Source organism: Mustela nigripes, chromosome 2 (assembly GCF_022355385.1).
Source record: "Mustela nigripes isolate SB6536 chromosome 2, MUSNIG.SB6536, whole genome shotgun sequence".
Lineage (NCBI taxonomy): Eukaryota > Metazoa > Chordata > Mammalia > Carnivora > Mustelidae > Mustela > Mustela nigripes.
Window position 1 is genome coordinate 26,770,772 of NC_081558.1, and position 21,789 is coordinate 26,792,560.

At 43.0% G+C, this 21,789-nt stretch overlaps 2 protein-coding genes across 7 annotated transcripts in view; one reads left to right on the forward strand and one right to left on the reverse strand.

Annotated features, from left to right (window-relative positions):
- The first annotated feature begins 2,926 nt into the window (after positions 1-2,926).
- Positions 2,927-18,873, forward strand: KCTD6 (potassium channel tetramerization domain containing 6). 5 transcript variants are annotated; one of them, XM_059390058.1, is made up of 5 exons: positions 2,927-3,012; positions 3,548-3,611; positions 6,708-6,866; positions 16,589-16,658; positions 18,102-18,873. In XM_059390058.1, the coding sequence occupies exons 3-5, from the start codon at positions 6,739-6,741 to the stop codon at positions 18,786-18,788; spliced, it is 885 nt and encodes a 294-aa protein (XP_059246041.1). In that variant the 5' UTR covers positions 2,927-3,012; positions 3,548-3,611; positions 6,708-6,738; the 3' UTR covers positions 18,789-18,873. The 5 variants fall into 5 exon arrangements, with proteins under 5 accessions (XP_059246041.1, XP_059246043.1, XP_059246045.1 ...); XM_059390059.1 differs by lacking the exons at positions 2,927-3,012; positions 3,548-3,611; positions 6,708-6,866 and adding exons at positions 13,854-14,045; positions 14,467-14,571; XM_059390060.1 differs by lacking the exons at positions 2,927-3,012; positions 3,548-3,611; positions 6,708-6,866 and adding an exon at positions 9,920-10,215.
- The window catches only part of ACOX2 (acyl-CoA oxidase 2), a 34,683-nt gene continuing 31,744 nt past the window's right edge, over positions 18,851-21,789 (reverse strand). The window contains exon 16 of one of the 2 annotated variants that reach the window (XM_059390040.1): positions 18,851-21,040. The gene's annotated coding sequence lies outside the window, so the exon portion shown is untranslated. Of the gene's footprint in view, positions 21,044-21,789 lie in introns of both variants that reach the window. The other variant, XM_059390039.1, reaches the window with a different exon arrangement.

Below are 21,789 nucleotides of genomic sequence, written 5' to 3' on the forward strand. Positions count from 1 at the left end.
AAAGCTTCTAGTTCCTATCTTTGTTAATTAAATCAGCCACAGCAGAACATTCTAATCCATTTAAACTTAAACTTAAGATCCTTCTGAAAACTCTTTAAGGATGTCATCCCTTTATTTGATTTACTTATTGTTATTTTCAGAGTCAGCTCTATACCCAACAGGGGGCTTGAACTCATGACCTGAAGATCCAGAGTTAGCATGCTCTACTGACTGAGCCAAGGGTGCCCCAACCCTTTAGTTAGATTTAGTTAGATTTAAGAATTCATGTTTACAATGCAGCTTAATGACAATGTATCAGTAGGATATTTTCAGTTGCAAGGAAAATGCTGACCCAAACTGGCACAAATAATAAGAAAATGTATCCAAAGGTGTGAGGGTTGGTTCAGTGGCTGGTGGTAGTAAGGATGTAGGTTTTCTAGCTGTTTCTCAGCTTCAGCTGTTGCTCTGCTTCAGCTTTTGCTAGAACCATCGTCCCACCTTCTCTGCCTATCTAAATTCTTCCCTCACGTGGCCAAATCCCTCATCATCCAAACACGCCTTTTCTCCCTTTTCTGAATTCTGGTGGTCAGCCTAGAACCTTTGGGGCAACTCCTGTGGGCAAGCACATAGCCATACCGTCCTGTGTGTTACTGGGTTTAAATCATCAGATTCCTTTAAAAATATTTGTGATGTAAATACAAAAAGCAGCTTGACTAGAATCTCTAAATGAACATTTATCTAGCATCTAGCACATGGAAGGCATGCAATGAAAAGTGTTAGAATAGCTGTTCCTGGCTGGCTCAGTGGGGAAAGTATGTGACTTTTGGTCTCTGGGTGGTGAGTTCAAGCCCCATGTTAGACAGAGAGATTACTTTAAAAAAATGTTGGAATGGTCGATAAAACACTTGAATGGTCTTAAAATTCTGAATAGTATTTTTAAACAGCTATATACTGGTTAACATGCAGAGGATTTCAGGGCTCATAGAAATGATTTTTCTTTCTTAATGTAGGTCTCTATTTTACTGGCTTTAATAATTTGCATATACCTTTACGATTTCTGTGTTATCTATTTACTGTCTGTGTTATTACTAATATGGTTCCTTAAATTGATTTTTTTTTTTAAAGATTTTATTTATTTGTCAGAGAAAGAGAGTGAGCGCACAAACAGGAGGATGACAGGCAGAAGAGGCAGAGGGAGAAGCAGGCTCCCTGCTGAGCAAGAAGCCTAATGCAAAACTTAATCCCAGGACCCTGAGATCATGACCCAAGCTGAAGGCAGATACTGGACCAACTGAGCCATCAGTTTAAAAACTGACTAGTTTTTAAAGCTCTTCTAGATCTAAGGAAGAGTGTCCGTGACACCAGTGGCTTGATGTACTAGTTATTTTTGTACATCTTAGAAAAAATACACAAGTAAGATATCAGACAGTTGTCTATGTGCCACCTAACGTTACCTCATGGGGCACACTTGGGAAACAATAATCTCGGCGTATTTACATCAGTGTATTTTAGGACTAAAAAAAACCAGTCATAATGCAAAAAAATTACTCTGGTATGTTTACTATTGCATTCTTCTACTTAAATGAACATTTAACAAAGACAAAACTAGAGACAGGAAGCAGATCAGTGGTTTGCCTGTGGCTCAGGTCCAAAGTGGGGACCAACCTTGGACAGGAATCAGGGAACTTTTGGGAATGCTGGAAGAATTCTAAGATTGGATGGTGGTAATGGTTGTACATCAGTGTGAATTTAGTTAAATTCATCAACCTGTGTATTTCAAACAGATACATCCTATGGTTTGTAAATTATATCTCCAAGAAGGAAGAGGAGGAAGAGAAAAAGAAAAGAAATGACCAAGCAGGAGGGGGCCTGAAGGAGGCTTCTGGAGTCCTGGTGAAATTTTGTTTCTTGATTTGGTATTGCTCACCAGTGTGTTCACTTTGTGAAAATTCATCAAGCCATTCAATTATGCTTTGTGTACCTTCCTATATGAACATTATACCTCAGTAACAAAATTCTCTAAAAAAAGAGAGAGAAAGAGAGAGAAAAGAAAAAAAAATCAACCAAGATTTTGGGGAGGGACACCATAACTTCCCAATAAAGAATACTTTTCTGTTTATTATTTTGTGTAATGACCTCATTCTGCCAACTTAGTTTTATGATGTGAGGGGTTTGGGTTTTATGTGTCTGAGGACAGAAAGGGTTATAAAAAGACATTTAGCTACTCACACAAGTGCTATAAGAATGTCAGCAGAAGCTATTGTTTCTTAATTATTCATAGCAATTATCAATGTGGACAATATTCAACTTGCAACCAAAATAAATGGATGTTTGAAGAGGCCTTGGTGGAACAGTCAAATCATCAGTCTCAAAATGTCCCCTCTCGCAGCCCAGTCCTGCTGCCTGCCAGAGTTTCAGTTCTATATTTATCTTTCCGAATCAGCAGTATAGCAATTAGTTATTATAATAGGAGCTACCAATTTATTGTGTGCCGACTTCACACCAGGCACTGCGTTACCCAAGCTTTTCATCCTTTAATTTCATTGTCCCCACAAACCTGCCAAGATGTTCTTACATCACTTTACAATTGAGGAAACTGAGGCTGGGGCGCTCCTGAGTGGGTCCAAGCCCCCAGTTCTGCTAGGTGACAGCCAGAAAGCAAGCTGGGGTCCCACCCTGTGTGCTTTGCTGGGTCTCGGGACCTGACGTCAGTGACAGGAGATAAGTGACATGTGTAACAGAATTCCAAAGCCCGAATCATGGCTCTTCACGCGGTTACTATAGTTACTTCTCTCCATGATGCTCACATTTTTGCTGGGATAACAATGGATCCACTGTTAGCCATTGAGGTGTTTGAACCCCTACCTTCCTCATGAAACCCGAGGGACATTTTAATAGTTTTAAAATAGCATTCCTGCCATTTAATCAGACCTTTTATTTCAGAAGCTCCTGGAACATGAACAGATTCCACTCTGTGGCAGCTTTACCACTATTGTTTTTGCACTTTGTGTAAAACATAGGAGCTCTCTAAAGGTAATACAGCCCTATTTAAGAGAGAGACCCAAAAAACTCCTTGACAAAAGCAATGCATTTGGATGGGTGGGTGGAGGGGGTGCATGGATGCCCCATCACTAGGTTGAGGGTTGGGGGGTTGGGCATCAGAGGAAGATGTAGGGAAAGAGGGGCCTTAGCTAGGGTGGGAAGGAGAGGCTATAGGACCTGGAGAGATCCAGAAGAAGAGTCAGGAACTGTGCTTTGCAAGTGGATAAACAAACATATGCAGAGGAAGTGGTTTGGATTAGGAATGAGGTGGGAAGACAACCACGGCCTGAAATGTGTTATTGACAGGCATTTAGAGGACTGAGCTGTCCGGGAGTATGAGAACTCAGAATCGGGGGTTCTCTTGCCAGCTGCCCAAGCAATGGTCAGGCAGCTTTATTCCCTTTGGACTCTCAAGGCCCCTGACATTCTCAGATGGGGCACTCCGAGACACCCATGGGACTAAAAAGACAGAAGCCAGAGCTTTGGATTTCTGGTCTAATGGCAGATCCATTCTCTCTAATTACAGTGTCATAATGGTGAAGAGGATGGTGACATCCAAGGACAACCACAGGGCCTCTCTCTCAACACTGGTGAGAACAAGATTCCTCCCCCTGGTTCTGTAGCTCCCAGCAGAGTTCTGGAAGCTGATTAAAGAGAAGATCAGAAATAATAGGTAATTAGGAACCTTATAAAAAGGAAAAATGCTCTCATCAAACTTACCAAAGCGTCTCCATGGCTGGGAGTGGGGGAAGCATTGAAAAGTACTGGCTGCAAGGCTCACTTGTGTCAAAGGCCTGGCCTGGAGGCTGGGGGGTATGTGTGCAGAGGGACTGGGACTGGTCCCCAGCGGTGGAGTTGGGAGGTGGTTTAGAAATGTATTTCTTAACTGGGGCAGCCACTGAGCAAAAGGCTAAGGAATGCCTTTCAGCTGCCCCAGGAGAACGTCAGCTGGTGAAACCAGTGGTGCAAGGACCAGAATGGACTGAGGGCACGAAAGGGAGAGAGACACACACAGAAGAGAAGGAGCCCACCTATAAGACGGGTGGGTGGATGAACTTCTCCACTGGCCAGTTCCTTGGCTATTCAGAATTCTCCAGGAGGGGTAGTTCGAAAGAGCTCAGGAATGTTTTGGGTCAGATAATCTGTGCAATTGGTTGCTCTAGGGTCCCTTACCTTCTGGGATCCCTAAGAGCTGTGTGGAAGGTCATTGGAATGCCACATGTGGGCTGAATGGAGGTTTAGCCCCCAGGTGGTCTGGACTTCAGTAGTTCTCTGAGCAGTGGAGGAGCACCCCACAACTTTGTAGGGCATCTCCCCACCCAGGGGATCCTCACAGTGTCTTTCTAATTTAAGACAGAGGCATACAGTCCCCCACCCCCACCCCTTTTCTGTACCCTATAGGCCCTCCCATTTGAATGCTCGAGACTGTTTTGGAAGAACCCCTGAAGGGAAAGACTGTTTCTTTTTGCATTTCTGCTCCACCAATCCTAAGGCTTCCTGAAGCTGGGGATGAGGGTGGGTAGACAGCCCCCTGACAGAGACAAGGCAGGGGGTAGAGGTGGAGTGGGAAGAGTACCCCAGAGATTCATCCTGTGTTTTGGGCTGAGTTTCATTTGCTGGTTCCTTTTTCCATCTTGTTTACTTTCATCTCTTCTGTGCTCTTTCATTCCTTCGCTCAGTAAACCTTCCTGACCATTTCCGTGGCCAGGGTCAGTCCGAGGTGAAAACTCACTTTGAAGACTGAGACAGGTGTTCTCTGTCAAAGGAGGTCACATTCTAGGTCAGTGTCAAAACAGAGTGAGTTTTATGCTCAGTGGGGGCAGGTAGGAGTGTGGTTTGGGAGCCCAGGTTTTGGGGAGTGTGTGGACCTAAGGTGGTAGCAGTGGAGATCAGGGAACTCTCCCAAAGGAGGAGGGAACTCATGCTGGTTCCTGCTGGAGGTTGTCAGATGAAATACAGGAAGGACCCTTGTATTTAATGCAATATTAATGACATAATTTTCCTAAAACAATTATTTGTTATTTATCTGAGATCCAGATTCAACTGGACGTAGTGTATTTTCATCCCTAGTTTCCTGATGAAGATATAGATAGGAGTTAGCTGAGTAAATAGAGGGACAGGAGGGAAGAGCATTCCTGCAGAGGGAACAGCATGTGCCAAGACTTGGAGGTAAGGGATCCCGTGCTTCCCTGGAGAAACCGAACTTTATCTAGGGGCTGGAATATGGAGTGCAAGGAGCGGGGAGGGAGGGGGTGGAGAGAATGCACCACACTGGCCCATAGTTGCTGAGTGGGTACTAAGTGCCAGGCACACTCTGCTCACACAGGGTGCTCTTCTGAGCCAGACGGACGCAGCTTCTGCTCTCAGGGAGCTCACGGTTCAGCTGAGAGGCAGTGAGGTGGGGAGAGAGTACAGGCACTGTGGAAGTTACAGCTGGGGGACATCAGCTTGGCTGGGAGGTCAAGAGATGACAATACGCTGAAGGAGGAGGAGACAGGCTTGCTGAGGGCTGTGGGAAGAATGTTCTAGACTTAGGGAATAGCCTAACGGAGGGCCTAAAGTAAAAAACTTCACAGTGGGTCCTGGATGCTGAAATGTGGCCTAAGGGGCCGGGGCGCTGAGGAGAAGAGGGGCAGAGGAAGAGCCTGGAGAAGTGAGCAGGGGCCAGATCACATTGGAGGGAATCTGGGCTGGATCCTGAAAGCAATGGGAGCCATTGAAGGAGTTTAAAGCAGGCAGGGAGACACAACCAGCTTTGTGTTCTTAAAGGTGACTCACGCAGGAGAGAAGAGGACGGATGGGTAGTGTGGGAGCAGAGAGAATGAGGGTGATGAGGGAGGGGGCCCCTGCAGATGTCCAGGGCAGACAAGTCAGTGGCTTGGAGCTGAAGAGAGGAGGAGAGATGGATCCCGGCTGCGCTGAGGAGGAAGACTTGGCAGGGCTGGGTTACCCGGCACTGGGAAGTGAGGGGGCGGGAGGAGCAGACGTGACTCAAAGCTTCTGGTTTGGACAGATGGGAGGACGGTGGCACCACTTGCTGAGCTGAGCTGGGGACTTGAGAGGTTTGGGGGTGGTAAACTGACTGGGTTCAGGTTTGCACATGAAGAAGGTGAAGAAGGTGGTGGTGGGCCATCGGAGGAGGGTGTACAGGAGGAGAGAACCAGGGGACGCCCAGCAGAGTTGGTGTTCAAAGCTTTCTTCTCACACTTGGCTGTGTGGCCTTGGTCAATGACTTCCCCTCACCTTGCCTTAGTTTCCTCATCTGTACCCTGGGATGACGTGGGTAGTCTGTCTTCGGAGTTGTCAGGGTGTGGTGAGCAACCTCCAAGATACTCCAGTCATCCCGGCCTCCTGGGACTCACTTGCTTGCGTGGCGCCCTCCCACATTGTGAGACCAAGGGACTGCATGTGCGCCACTTTGAAGGCTACGATATAAAAGACACTGTGGCTTCTGAGACGCCTGGGTGGCTCAGTCAGTTAAGTGTCTGTCTCTGGCTCAGGTCATGATCCCAGGGCCTGGGATCAAGTCCCAGGTCAGGCTCCTTGCTCAGTGGAGAGTCTGCCTCTCCCTCCCCCTTTCTCCCTCCCCCTTCTTGCACTTGCTCTCTCTCAAGTGAATAAATAAAATCCTAAAAAAAAAAAAAAAAAAAAAAAAGACACAGTGGCTTCTGTGTTTTCTCTCTTAGATCACCGGCACTGGGGGACACCCCAGCAGCCATGTTGTTGGGAGAGGCTCAGGTGAAGAAGAGCCTCTGCTTCCTGCTAAAAACTACCCGAGTGATCTCGGAAGTGGCTTCTGGCCCCAGCCCAGCCTTCGGCCGACAGCCCCATCTGACATCTAGACTGTAAGATTTGCTCTCCACCTAATCTGCTTCTTAATTCTTGACCCATAGAAACTGTGAGATAAGAAATGCTTTATGTTTTGAGCCCCTAAATTTGGGGTTGATTTATTATGTGGCAATAGAGAACTGATCCAGAGGGCAAAAAACTTAGCATAGTGCCTGGCACAGGGGAGGGGCCATAGAATGCATAATATCTGTGGGTTGAGCTCAGGAGAGAGACTTTGGGCTGGAGGTATGGATCTGGGAATCTTTTGGCTTAGAGACAATAATGGAATCCGTGGAGGTGGCTCAGCCAGTCCACAGAGATGGGTAGACAGAAGAGGATGGCCTTGGCCAGAAACCTGGGCGAAGGGGCAGGTAAAGCAAGAGGAGGATCATTGCCATGAGTCTGAGAGGAGGAGCTGCAGAGGAAGGAGGGAAACTAGAATGGGACCTGGGAAGAGGCTGACTCCTGGTGGGTGTGGTCAAGAGCATCCCTACCTGTGGGGTGGAGGGTGCTGAGTTGGGGAGAGCTAAGGAGGTTCTTTTGGATTCAGCAACAAGGAGATTCCTGGTCGCCCCACAAGAGCTATTTAGGTGGAGAGACTGAGGCCAGACTGAATATTGTGGGTTGGGGTGTCAGTATAAACACTTTCCACCCCCAACTCCCAAACCAAGATGGTTTGCAGGAGAATTCTATAGAAAATCCAAACTGCAGAAAATCACACTCTTATATAAGCTGTATAGTGAACAGACACCCATCCTTAATTGATTTTATGAGCTCATGTAGCTTTGATAGCAAAACCAGACAAGGAGAGAAGAGGGAAGGAAATTAGCAGGCATATCTCATTGTAGATATGGATGCAAAAACCCTAAATAAAATATTGACAAGTGCAATCCGGCACTATCTCAAAAAAAAAAAAAAAACATCATAAAAGGTATGTTAATTCCACGAATGCATGGATGGTTTAATATAATAAAATCCATCACTGGATAAGGGGGAAAAAAATCTCACACTTGATAAAATTCAGCACCCATTCCTAATAAAGCAGAATAGTGCTTCCTTACCCTCATAAAAGGTATCTATCAAAAATCTATGACTAACACTCTTTTTAAAGGTAACATATTAGAAACAGTCAAGAGCAAGATGGAAATGCCCAGTGTCATCATTGCTATTCAACACTGTGCTGAAGATTTTAGTCAGTGCCTTAAAACAAGGAACAGGAAATAAAGGCTGAACAGGGAGATACCAAATGTAATTGCTTCCAGACTCTATGATTATTTAACAGAGAATTCAAGAGAGGCTGTAAACTTATTAGAGCTAAAAAAGAGTCCAAGTTTGCTGGATACATTACATAAAAACCAACCACATTTCAGTAATCATCAATATATTATAAGATGTATATTTGAAAATATAATTTATAATAGTAATAAACATTTCAAGAGATATATAGGAATAGTTCTGAGAAAACAACTGACAAAATTAATTCCTCTGTTTTTAGTTGAGGAAAAGGGAAGTAACTCTTTAAAGGATACCAGCAAGCAGGGGGCAGTTCTGGATTTTCAGTGGCACCAAATCCTGAAGATCTGAGTGTTGGGTAATTTTGGTGTGTTTTTCTTTTGTAAAAATTAAAACACCTTATATTTTCTGATTATAAATTCAATATCTATGCATTCTATAAAATACGGAAAATTCAGAAATGCATTAAGAATAAACCACTAGGGGCGCCTGGGTGGCTAAGTGGGTTAAGCCGCTGCCTCCGGCTCAGGTCATGATCTCAGGGTCCTGGGATCGAGTCCCACATCGGGCTCTCTACTCAGCAGGGAGCCTTGCTGCCCTCTCTCTCTGCCTGCCTCTCTGTCTACTTGTGATCTCTCTGTCAAATAAATAAATAAAATCTTAAAAAAAAAAAAAAAGAATAAACCACTAACATCCCCATCCTAGAGAACTATGATCAATGACTTGAAATATTTTCTTCAAAATTTTTGTCTATGTATATTTTTGTTTTTTAAACATAAGATTAGAACTATACCACATATACCATTTTGTGCATGTCTTATTTTCATACACATTTCCCTGTATCCTCATCTAGTCTTTTTGAATATGATAAATAATACAGCACTCAGTCATGTTGATGAAACATATGCCATTCATTCAATCTATCGATTTGAGTTTTCCGAGAAAAACCAAATTATCAGATTTGGCTGTGATGATCATGTGGAAAAAAGTTAAACCCCAGAGCCAATCAGGCACATGCGAACATGAAAAACAGGTGAGTTTCTAAGGCCAGGGGTTATCCTGGTGTAGACAGGGAAAGGACAAAACCAACATCATTTACCTGGTCCCGCCTGAATCAGGACAGAGATCTGGTTAGCGGGAAGAGAATGGAATTTGGGAAGAGTCTATGCTTGCGAACCAGTTCGCTCTGAGACTTTAGGTAATTCTCTAGACTCTGCAGCCTTGGTTTCCGTAGTGGCATACCTGCACCAGCTCAACTAGGGCCAGCTTCTTTAGGCCTCAGGACCTTTGCACTGGTCATTTTCTCTGCTGAATTCAGCTCTCCCCTTCACCCCACCTGGCTGCCCATGGCGACCCTTCTGGGCTGGCTGCCTTTCCCTACCATGCCCACCAGGCCAGATGGGTGACTTTATCACAGGGTGGCTTCCCCCTAGGGTCACAGGCAGGGTGTCCAGGTCGTCTTGACCACCACCGAGTGTGAGGCAGAGGCCCCTCCCCTTTTACGCCGTTTCCTCCAACCTTATACTTCCCAAGACCTAGAATCACAACTTGTCATTATTTTGCTATTTTCTTGGGTCTTGTCTCTTTTCTTCTTTCATTAGGACCCCCTTCCGTCTCGGTGGCCTCTGTACATGGTCGGGGCCCTATGCGTATTCGTGAAAGAGAGAAACAGCTGTGAGCACCCGAGTGCGAGGACGCAAGGAAAACTGCCAGGGCCTGGGCTGATTCCAAACTGCGGTCGGGGGCGGGACGAAGGGGCGGGTTTCTGGACGCGGGCTCCGTGTTTCGGGGGCGGAGGCTTCGGCTTCGGGGCGGGCCTTCGGGACTGCGGCGGAGCCAGCCTGACCGCTCGGCCCAGGCTGCGCCCAGCTGAGTTCCTTCGGCCTCCTGGCCCTCTGGCCTCCCGCTCGAGCCGCCGTTAGGGGGCGCCCGCACTCGTGGCGCCGCTGCTCTGCTGGGAAGGCGCCGCCCGCGCCGGGCGGCACGAGCCGCAACTCCGGGCGCGGGCTCAGTCGTCCGCTCTGCCACCGCCGCCGCCGCCGTCGCCGCCGCTGGGCGCAGGCTCGCTCGTCCTCGCGCTCCTGCTCTCCGGCAGCCGGCGTCTCCCGGCCGGGCCGCTGTCGCCACCGCGCAGTGAGTGGGGGCGGGCCCAGGGCTTGGGGGCCTGGGGTTCGGGGAGGGCCAGGCACAAGGAGAAGCCCGCGCGGAGCGGCCGGGGCAGCGGGGTTAAGGAGAATCCGGGCGGTGGCGGGCCGCGCGGAGGGGACCGTGGGGAGCCGGCGCGGCGCGCTCCGGGGCTGGCACGAGCCCGCGGCGGACAGCCCGCGGCGGAGCGGCGGGGCTGGGGCGGGTTCCGGGGCCCGCCCCGCGGGGACGTGCGGCTTCGGCTGACCAGAGCTCGCGACACCGGGGCGCGCCCCCTGCCCGGGCCCAGAGCATCTTGTGTCCCACGCCGGGCCGGGTTGGGGGTGGGGGCGAGCACTTTGGCTACAGGCAACAGGGAAGCACGGCCCGGACGGGGACACCTCGAGTTTTGCCCGAAAATGATTGTCTTGGGGGTGGCGCTTATTAGCCACCGTTTGCCCTAATTTAAAGGCTGTGGCAGGGCTTCTGAGCACCTCTTTAGGGCATTCCCTGCCCTCAAAGATACTCTGTGAGTGCAGCTGAGTTCTTTATGCCCGGATTTGTGTATCTTGGCGTTTTTAATGGTTGATGTCAGAGGTGATAAATGACCGTGGTAATGGGGAGCCCCTGGAGCACCTGCTGGGCTGACAGTGGTGGAGGTTGTGTCTGAGGGTGGGACCGGAGAAACGAACCAGATCCTCTTTGGATATTCTGCTGAAGTTATCATGTTTCTGTTCAAGTATAGCTGTTCTGGAACAAGTTGATAAATCCAATTTTAGGACTTTGTGATAGAAGAGGTTTGAGTGGCAGGCAGACCCGGGGTGACCTGGTTTGGCCAAGAATGTTTGGGGTAGCCCAGGTATCTCTTAACCATTTCCCCTTGACATATTTATTTCCTTCCTCTCACAAATGTCCAAGTGTGATCTCAGAATAGGAAGAAAGCTAGAGGACAGCATTTAGCACAGGCCTGAGCCCAAGACTGATATTTTCAAATGAACAAATGTGTGGCCGGGCAAAGGAAAATCTTCCTATCTGCAGGGTTGGTAGTTGGAGAGAACTTGCTGTTCAGTTGAGAACTATATTTAATGTAATGCTATAGATATTAAAGATTGAGTGGTGAGGACTGCCACAGATGCCATTCCTAAGATTTGTATGATTGAAATGTTCATAAATCCTGTTTTGCCCAAAGCATTCCTACATAAAGGAATCCTATAGTGAATCCTGTAGATCCCTTGGTGTGTCAATTTTGATATTTAAGAGTCTGTTTAAAACAGAACACACGTATTTGGATTTGACTTTACCTTAGAGATAATCCTGAGTCATGCTTTAGGGAAGTTCCTTCTGTGATCAAGAACTCAGATGTCTGGTGGTCTCTATACAAGCCATCTTGCTCCCCTTTACCTGTAATTCTGCCTTGTGGAGTTCTGAAGAAAGGAGGACCTGGGAAGACTGGAAGCAAATTAAGAGGCTTTTTCTTCCATATTTGTCTTGTTTCCATGCCAGGGCTCTAAATTACTTGTGTTCACACTCTCCAGTTTCTCAATTTACCACAGAGATTTTGTTTATGCCACTGCCATTAGTATTTTCACGTTTGTTTAATACTCGCCAGTGTTTTCTATTCATGATCTTGCTTATTTTCCCGTATTCTGCAAAGAAGCTGGGCTTAAGGAAAAATTTCCTCAGGGTCTCATAATTAGTAAAAGAGCAGAAGGGGGATACAAATCCTCACCACTAACCAGTTCTCTTTCCTCTGCACTGACCTGCATGTGACTTTGGAACCCTAGTCCTGATCTGTTACCCTGTAGGTCAGTTGTTGCCTTTGTGCTATGCCTAAATGGTATCATTATTTTGGGGAAGGTGGTATTATCCTATTTTATTTTGTAGAAACTGAGAGTAAGAGGAATCTTCTAGTTTTGTGACTGTAACAGCTCTTCAGCATTAAGGTCATTTTTTCAATTTAGACCTACTTCCTCTAGACTACATGGAGACTGGAGAGAGAAAAAAAAATAATTAGTTTTAGGAAAAACAATCTGTTTCTGCATTGGTATGGTTAACCCTAACATGTTCTCTTTGTGTGCCTGGCTACTGGTATCAGCCTATATGTGAATGTTAACCCAAAAGATTCCTTTAGTGTCCTTTAGTTACTATAAAACGTTTTCATTTTCAAACTCCCATGTTTCAAGAACTGAGGAATTCCATACCAAAAGTCATTTTGAAGATATGTATAGATAGAATTTATCGAGTCTTCTTTTCTGAGTGCCAGACACAAAGATTTCAAGAGAAAAACATTTTACAGGGGCTACCTGGAAACTTTGGGAAGGCAGTAGTTAGAGGTTTTTTTTAATTTATCTGAGTTTGGTTGTGTGTATTCTGATGGATAGGCTGTTATACAGGAGTAGGACTTTTGCCTGAGAGAAAACTCAGTTTTAGTCTGTAGCAGAAATGGTAAACCCAGAATATTTATGTAGAATTAGCTACTTAATAACCAAAAGCTTGATTGCAGCTTTGCAATGATGAGGAGAATGGCCCTGAGTTCTTCGGTTATTCTTTAGGTTATTAACTTGTTGGGTTGTGCATTTTTCAGATTTGCTACTTGAGAAAATTGTTGGCAGTTTCTTTTAAGGCTTTTATAAATTCTTTAGTATGTGTTTTCCTTGGCTTAATTATCTGCTAAAATTACACTGTCAGAATTTACACACTAGTCATAATTAACCTTTGAAGCTTAACTGTGGGTGAATTTTCAGTACTCTTTATGTTCTTTGGCAATGGTCAGCCAGTAGTTTCCACAAGAATTTATTTTCACTGAAGGTCAGATATTTTCAGGTAGGACTGATTTTCAGGGGCCGGAACGGAAGCCTTTCATAATCTTTATTCCTGGCAAATTTTCCGGAATATTTAATTTTTCTTTGTCTTCATTAAGTAAAACAGGTCCATTTGATGCCCATTTCAAGATCGTCCTTCTGCTGCCTGTTTTGTGGTCATTTAACTTCTCATTAAGCCCTCCACTGGAGACTGTGCCAGAAGAGAGAAGATGAAAAGCAAACGAATCATTTTCTAATTGTTAACAGCTCTGAAAAATGATTTGTAGAAGAGATTGACATTATCCCGGAAATTCTTTAGGATTATGTTTTATTTCATTCATCTGTATTGTCTCTGAGATGTTCCTAATAGTCATCAATTTAGAAGCTGATTATCCAGCTATTGGATGACCAGGAATCTAACTGTTTTTTTTTTTTTTTTTTATTTGTTTCTTGCCGTATCTGAGCATTAAGCATCTCCACAGAGGATGTCTGGAAGTAAGGAGTAGGGATAACATTTAAACTGATCAATACTTTTTTTTCCCCTTAGAGCTCTTAGTGAACGATTTGATTTTCTTGGACTGTTTAGTTATTGTTATTGGGAGTGACTTATAGTAACTTCATTTTATTTTGAGTATCTGTATCTTATACAGAAGTGTAGGGAGGCTTTTGGGTGCTTTTTAAGAAACATGGGCTTAAATAGATTCCCGTAATTGCTTTCTTGAATTATTAAGCTTGAGGTTTCATTACATCTTTGTATCAGAACAGAACCTGGGCCTTTGCTGTGGAACAGATTCAAAGGCATCATCTAACTTTCTTTTTATGATTGTTTAAGAAGTTATATTGTTTTGGTTTAGCAGTAAAAAAGGGGGAAAAGGATTAATAGTGGACAGACCTTGCCTAACAGCTGTAACATTGATGCTGTCTTGATTTTTTTGTGTTGTCTTTGGTCTCCCATTTCTCATTTAATCATTCGTATATTCCTGGATTAGAGTTCTTTACTTCACTTAAGGCAGAGGACACCAGCCTTCAGTCACCCTAGTGAGTAGGTTCTTGCTATTTTGCCTCAGGGGAATTTTTACAAACCCATTGTGACTGCTCACTTAGACTGAGTTAACTGTTAAATTTGTAAATAAAATCCACCTGCTGGGGGGGGCGTCTAAAGTTAATCCTTTCAGTTTCTTATTTCTTGGATTCTGTTCTTTCAGTTTCTACCCATAGAGGGGATTTTTAGAAAGATCTAGACTAGCAGTCAGAAAATCCAAGTGTTTTTTGTTTTGTTTTGTTTTTAAGATTTTATTTATTTGACAGCGAGAGAGAGAGAGAGAGAGAGAGAGAGACAGACAGACAGACAGACACAGCTAGAGAGGGACCACAAGCAGAGCGAGTGGGAGAGGGAGAAGCAGGCTTCCTGCTGAGCAGGGAGCCCAATGCGAGACTCTGTGTGGGACCCCATCCCCAGGACCCTGGGATTGTGACCCGAGGTGCAGGCAGAGGCTTAACGACTGAGCCACCCAGGCGCCCTCATGCATGGCTTATGTAACAGGAATATTGTGGGAGAAAAAAGGTACATCTCTTTGTTTAAGTTATTTCTTCATTTTGGAATCCCTTCTCCTCTTGGGTTGTCCAGATATTCCTGCAGAGTCCTCCTGAGCGAGCTCTTCCTGAAGTTGGCCCATTTAGAAATGTTCTTGCTTTTTCTTCCTGAAGGCCTCTGCTAGTCCATCCATTATGTAGCACTTTTCTGTACAGTTGTTGCATGTTGCCTTTCTTCACAGGTAGGGAGCTCCATTAGGACAAGGACTGTATCTTTCCTATTTCTGTGTCTTTACATTGCACATTGCCCCCCTCAACCCCCGCAACCAAATTCACCTATAATAAATGTTGGTTGACTGAATAATTTTTGAGACTGTCAGGAATGAAAACTTTGAGTGATGGGAAGATGCCAAAGATAAGTCTATTACCAGAACTTTTGGATGACTGGCCTTGTAAATCACTCAGTCATTTATCTGTCTGTTGTATCAGTAACTGAATCAGATGCTCATAATGTAAATTGATAAAACCTGTTTCCTTGGTTCTGTTTACTTCAGATATTGCCAAGCAAGTCAGAGGAATGCAGGGTTGTCACAACCCCCCTTAATATAACATTTGTTCCATTTCTCACCCTATAGCATGTGGAGATCTATCTATATCCAGCTGCTGAGTATGGAGAATTAAACCTGACTGCACGTTGTCTGGTCCACATTTTAGCTTGTTTTCTTTGAAGAATGTGCAAGGTGGAAAAATAGATGCTTCAGGCTCTGATTTCAGCCCCTGCTGTGCTATGCAAATGTTCTCTACATGCCTGAGTGACCTTTTTGAGAAAGAGCCTTTGTGATCTTCTGTAGCCAGGGCCTGTTCTGGGAAGAGTGTGCCAGATTTCTCTAAAAGTGGGAAAAGTGAATCTGTTCAAAGACCATATAAAAAAGCCAGTGCTTTTCCTGGATAAATACCGATAAGTTCATGTTTCTTACTGTCTCTTGCCAGAGCTTTTGAAATTTGCTCTGCAGTTTGCTTTGCCGGTTGATTTGGAGAGTGGTATGTGTGAGAGGGGACTGACTAAAGCAATTCTGTAGCTGGGAAAGTGTTTTAAGTGCTTTTGAATTGTAGATAAAAATAAATTCAAACTGGCATCATTAGTATCTGGGTGTTTATCAATGTCTTCAGCCTGGTTCTCCCTAAGTGCCGGCTGAGTGACTTGCAACCAGATTGGTAAGGTTGTCCCAAATTGTGCTCTGATGATTTGGCATTTAAATTGTTTTCTATTTGTTTTGATTATTGTACAAAATGAAATATGTCATTATTAAAAGTGTCATTAGTGTTTTTTATGTTATAAAAGAAATACCATTCTGATATCTTTCTCTTGGAAATTGATGCTGATGTTGTGGAGGTTTATGGCTTTTGAGGCTTTTACTGAGATGTTTAGCTTCTGTGACTGAAATGGATAAAGAGTTTTGTCTTTCTCCCTTTCCTTTTTTTTTTTTTTTTTTTTTTTTAAGATTTTATTTATTTATTTGACAGAGAAATCACAAGTAGGTAGAGAGGCAAGCAGGGGTGGGGAGAAGCATTCTCCCTGCTGAGCAGAGAGCCTGATGCGGGGCTGGATCCCAGGACCCTGAGATCATGACCTGAGCTGAAGGCAGTGGCTTAACCCACTGAGACACCCAGGTGCCTCATCTTTCTCCCTTTCTCCCTTTCCCTAAACCACCTTTTTGATAAGGATCATTGTAGGTTTGTATGAGGTTAGGGTTAAACAGTTAATTGTAATGTACTCCTATTGAATTTTCAGAGCAGATAGAATTTGAATGACTGGTGTACTTACTAGGCTCTTCTTCCCTAAGCATAGGATAATTTTTTTTCTCTAAAGATTGTCAATCTTTTAGTTATGTGTGGATGGTCGCAGAGGAATGCTTTCTTCTCCAGATCTTTGCCCTGTAGCTCGTTTTGACTGAGCAAAGATGAGTAGCTGTCTGCTTTGTTGGGTGGGAAAATCCTTCTTTTTTCATAGTTACATGCTCTGTTATATGTCTTTTTTTCTCCCCAAGTTTCCCTGGAACCTGGGCTCCCCAAGACGCAGCGCTGGAGCAGATGGATAATGGAGACTGGGGCTATATGGTGAGATACTTTTGCAGATGCGTTTTGAAGGCTGGCAGATAATTTGTATGTGTCTTTCCCCCCTTCTTCTGTGTTCTTCGGTATAATACATCTTATAAAAATGAAAATTATAAATTGGTACATCATCCCATCCCCTCTTAGTTTATTTTTTGGGGTCTAATTTGCTGTTTTTATGTAAGCAAAGTCAATATGAGCTAAGTAAGTTTCTATAATGACTTCCTTGAGAGCATACTATTTTTTTGGTCTTTAAAGTATGTTGCTCTTAAAACTCTTCCTTCATAGAGTCGTGACTGTTAAAATGGTCTAGTAGGTAATGGTACAGAGGATATTTTCTTGTGTTAGGGAAGTGAAAGGTTGAGAAGCTGCCACTTCTCCCACTTGTACTTTTTTTGAGTGTGAATGTCTCCCTATTTTCCTTTGGTAAGAAATACTCCACTTGTCTAGTACCTGAAGTCTTTTTGTCTTTATTTATTTATTTTTCCTTACATATAATGTCTAAAAGGTAAAGTATGTATTATTTAGAGGAGCTTGCTTTTCGAAATTAAAGGCCAAATTGCAGCATTACTACAAAAGTGAACTCATGATTGGATTATAAAATTTGAATGCTGCTATTAGCCTTTGAGTATATAAGATGGTGTTGACTACCTGTGTATTCTAATTTAGTATTTGGCACTTTTTTTTTTTTTTAAAGATTTTATTTATTTATTTGACAGAGAGAAATCACAAGTAGATGGAGAGGCAGGCAGAGAGAGAGGGAAGCAGGCTCTCCGCTGAGCAGACAGCCCGATGCGGGGCTCGATCCCAGGACCCTGAGATCATGACCTGAGCCGAAGGCAGGGGCTTAACCCACTGAGCCACCCAGGCGCCCAGTATTTGGCACTTTTATTTCCATGGAGAAGTTATAAAGATTAGGTCTGCACAAATTTTTATTTTTAAAATAAATTTTTACGATTTGTTCCCCTTTTTTGAGTGGGAAAAACAAAATATTGAAAGTAGATGTCTTTATACTGTCAGATCATTTTTATTCTATTTTGTGTTAAAATGACTTAAGAAAAAGGAAGATAAAAAACTTATGTGAGAAAAAAACTTATGTGAGCATAACATAGCTTGGCCTTTCTCTTCCCATAGTGTACGCTGCCCTAAAAACTTCTCGGTAGATACTAGGCCTGAAATTAAGTGGCTTTGGAAGTCATGCTCTTTTTTTTTTAGTGTCAGGCTTTAATGAATTAGATTTATCCTTTTCCTATTGAAAGAAAATGTTAGATCCCTTCATCTGGGTAGGTTTATCATTGATAGTAAAGCTATTTTGCATTATAGGATTGCTGAATACATTATAGTCTAAGGAGTCTTTTGCCTTGCTGCTTGTTACTGTTAACTTTCTTAATTTGTCAAAGTTAGGATTTAAGAAATTTCAGATGACTGATCGTTTTTTAAAAATTTCAGATGACTGACCCAGTCACGTTAAATGTAGGTGGACACTTGTATACAACGTCTCTCACCACATTGACGCGTTACCCGGATTCCATGCTTGGAGCTATGTTTGGGGGGGACTTCCCCACAGCTCGAGACCCTCAAGGCAATTACTTCATTGATCGAGATGGACCTCTTTTCCGTTATGTCCTCAACTTCTTAAGAACTTCAGAGTTGACCTTACCCCTGGATTTTAAGGAATTTGATCTGCTTCGGAAAGAAGCAGATTTTTATCAGATTGAGCCCTTGATTCAATGTCTCAATGACCCTAAGCCTCTGTATCCTATGGATACTTTTGAAGAAGTTGTGGAGTTATCTAGTACTCGGAAGCTTTCTAAGTACTCTAATCCAGTAGCTGTCATCATAACACAGTTAACCATCACCACCAAGGTCCATTCCTTACTAGAAGGTATCTCAAACTATTTCACGAAGTGGAATAAGCACATGATGGACACCAGAGATTGCCAGGTTTCCTTCACTTTTGGACCCTGTGATTATCACCAGGAAGTTTCTCTCAGGGTCCACCTGATGGAATACATTACAAAACAAGGTTTCACGATCCGCAACACCCGAGTGCATCACATGAGTGAGCGGGCCAACGAGAACACAGTGGAGCACAACTGGACTTTCTGTAGGCTGGCCCGGAAGACCGATGACTGATCTCAAAGCCTGGGAGGAGTTCCTGGAAACGGACTTTCCAGGACATGGAAGAGACTTTTGCCTTGTTTATTTTTTTTTTTTTTGTTAAATCACAGTGTGGGTGTTTTTTGTTTGTTTGTTTTTCTTTTTTGTTTTTTTAAATATTTGTATTTATTTGAAGGCAGTGAGGACCAGAAGGAAGATTTGTGCTTTAGCAAACTCCTGTATGTTTTGTTCCCTTTACCTTGAGTATGCATGTGCCTGTTTGGAGCCTCCAGATACCTTTTTTATAAAAAGAAGTATGAAAATCATTATGGTATATAATCTACTCTTAACAGAGCTTTTTTTATTACAGTGCTACAATGATTTCTGATTAAATGGTCCCTAACTCAACTAGGAGGTTAAAAATGCAGGAATGAAAGAATAAACAGAGTACTCATGATGCCTTTGAGAAAAATCAAAACATCATGTAGGGTGACCTAGTTTCCAAACCAATAAGCAGTATTGTAATATTAAAGGAAAACTGTTCCAATCATTTAAAAGTACTTGTTAAGTACTGCTTTTTACAGTTATGACAACTGTTTCTTTCTATGCATATAAATCAAGCAACCAAATATCTGTAGCCATGGAAATGTCTGACTAGAAATATTTATATTGGATTCTGAATACAAAATGTCCCTGTGGTAGAACTCTTACTTCTTATGCCTGGTGCAGTATAATTCCCAAGTGTACTGTCTACCAGAAGAAAAAAAAACCTAATAAAAAACGAAATATGAAAATTAGGTTTGTATTTGTTGAGTATTGTTACTTAAGGGGGGAAATCATAATTCTTGCCTCAAGTTTGCACTGTTCAGTTTATATCCCACTATATACTGCCTGTAGAGCCTTTGTGTTTGACTGGAGGACTCAGCAGAACCTTAGGATGCAGTTTATAGATAATCTCCCATGTTACTGGAACAGGAATGGATGGAATTAATTGTTTTGTCTAAAAGTGCACATTTGATTAGTGAACATAGAGTTGGCAAACTTTTTTCAAATAGGACTTGCGCTGAAGATTACAGATTTTTCTTCAGTAAGCCACCAACGGTCAGCACTGAATGTGACCCTTACTCTAGCTTTGTACTGAGCACAGGGACAAAATGCCTCTTCAGCTACTTTTTTTCTCACAATATTATGGTGGCCAACACATATATTTTATTATTATGGTTAAGTCTGTTTCTGAGGAGAAAAACTAAACTGCAGTGACTGTAGGCTCTGGAACAGGAGATATATGGATGTACTTTATTTCACTGTGGTCTTATTTTGAATAGTTCATTTGATTATCTTTCTTGGAAGTTACAGGAAGGATTATGTAACTATAGTGAGACTTCCTAGTTTTCGAGAACACCTTATAAAGGGAAGTCATGTAATTTCTTCCCTGTTTTCTAAAGGGAAGACTAGCATTCTGAGGCTGTGTGCCCTCGGGCAGGTCACTCCTCAGAGAAGATTCTGAGATTCTTGCTCTGAAAAGAGGATGAGGACACTTACCTACATCCATTTTTGCCCATGTCTCTGAAAATTTATTTTAAGATTTTACAAATGACCGGCGTGCCTGGGCGGCTCAGTTGTTAAGCCTCTGCTTTCTGCTCAGGTCATGATCCCAGAGTCCGGGGATCGAGCCCCACATTGGGCTCCCTCCTCTGCGGGAAGCCTTCTTCTGCCTCTCCCACTCCCCCTGCTGTGTTCCCTCTTTCACTGTGTCTCTTTCCATCAAATAAATAAAATCTTAAAAAAAAAAAAAAAAGATTTGACAAGTGACCAGCATCTAGAAACCTGTAATTTCCCTGTTTTCATGATCTTCAACTTCATTCTCTTGGCAGGTTGCCGTGGTTTCAGTAAATGTGCTAGTGTGAGGTTATCTTTTTAGAAAATCGTCTCACAGTTCAAATTGATTAGAGCCCCCCCCACCAAAAAATATCCAGCCACTTATGTGTTGAGTTGGCGGAAGTAGAGGCAAGACAGAGTGACTTGGGTTGAAAATTGATATGGAAATGGGAATAATAGCTGTTCTAGGGTTTTAAAAGTTAAAATCTTATGGGGTCTGTTCCTTGCTCGATTTACTAGAGTGAAGTTTGTTTTGGTCAATTTTCTCAGATTTATTAATTATTAACAACTGAGGGGCCCCCTGGTGGCTCAGTCTGTTGTTGAGCATCTGGCTTTTGATTTCAGCTCTCGTCTTGATTTCAGGGTCATGGGTTTGAGCTCTGAGTTGGGTTCCATGCTGGGTGTGGAGGCTACTGAAAAAAAAAAAAAAAAGAAAAAAGAAAAAATTATTAACACCTAAATGGTTATTTTTATGAGTAAATTAGGAAAAGTACCCAGCTGAGATTTTTTGCAATTTAATTTGTCTGGTGGCACTTAATTTTGAGTATTTTATTCACTTATGCAATATGAAAAATGTAGTTTGATTATATTTGGGTAATTTGAAACAATTATGTCTTTTTAAGAAAATTTTAAATAATTTTCACTGCGAAATAGTTGATTTTCAAAAATCGATACTCAGTGGTATTCTCAGGGCTCTGCATTTTATTTAGATACTCCAAATACAAGCACATTTGGAGAATTGTGTATGTTCTTTTAAACCCTTGGATAAATGTGTGCTAAATTAAACACAAGTGATAACTGATGAATCTGTTGACTTTAGATCTAAAGTAAAATTCTTCAGTTTTACTAAATAGATGCAACAAATGGATAGCACTACTGTTTTTTATCACGGGAAATTTAAGACATACTCAGAAGTCGAATAGTGCAAACACCCCTGGACCCAATGACTGTCTTCAGCCATTGGCTCTCCTCTTTTCCTTTCATGGATTATCTTGAAGTAAATCATAGATGTTTTATCAGTCCACGCAGATAATGACCCACTCTTTAAAAAAATAAATACTTCAGGGGATGGCTGGCTGGCTGAGTTGGTAGAGTATGTAATTCTTGATCTTAGGATTGTAAATTCCAGCCCACGTTGGGTATCAGTTTACTTTATTGT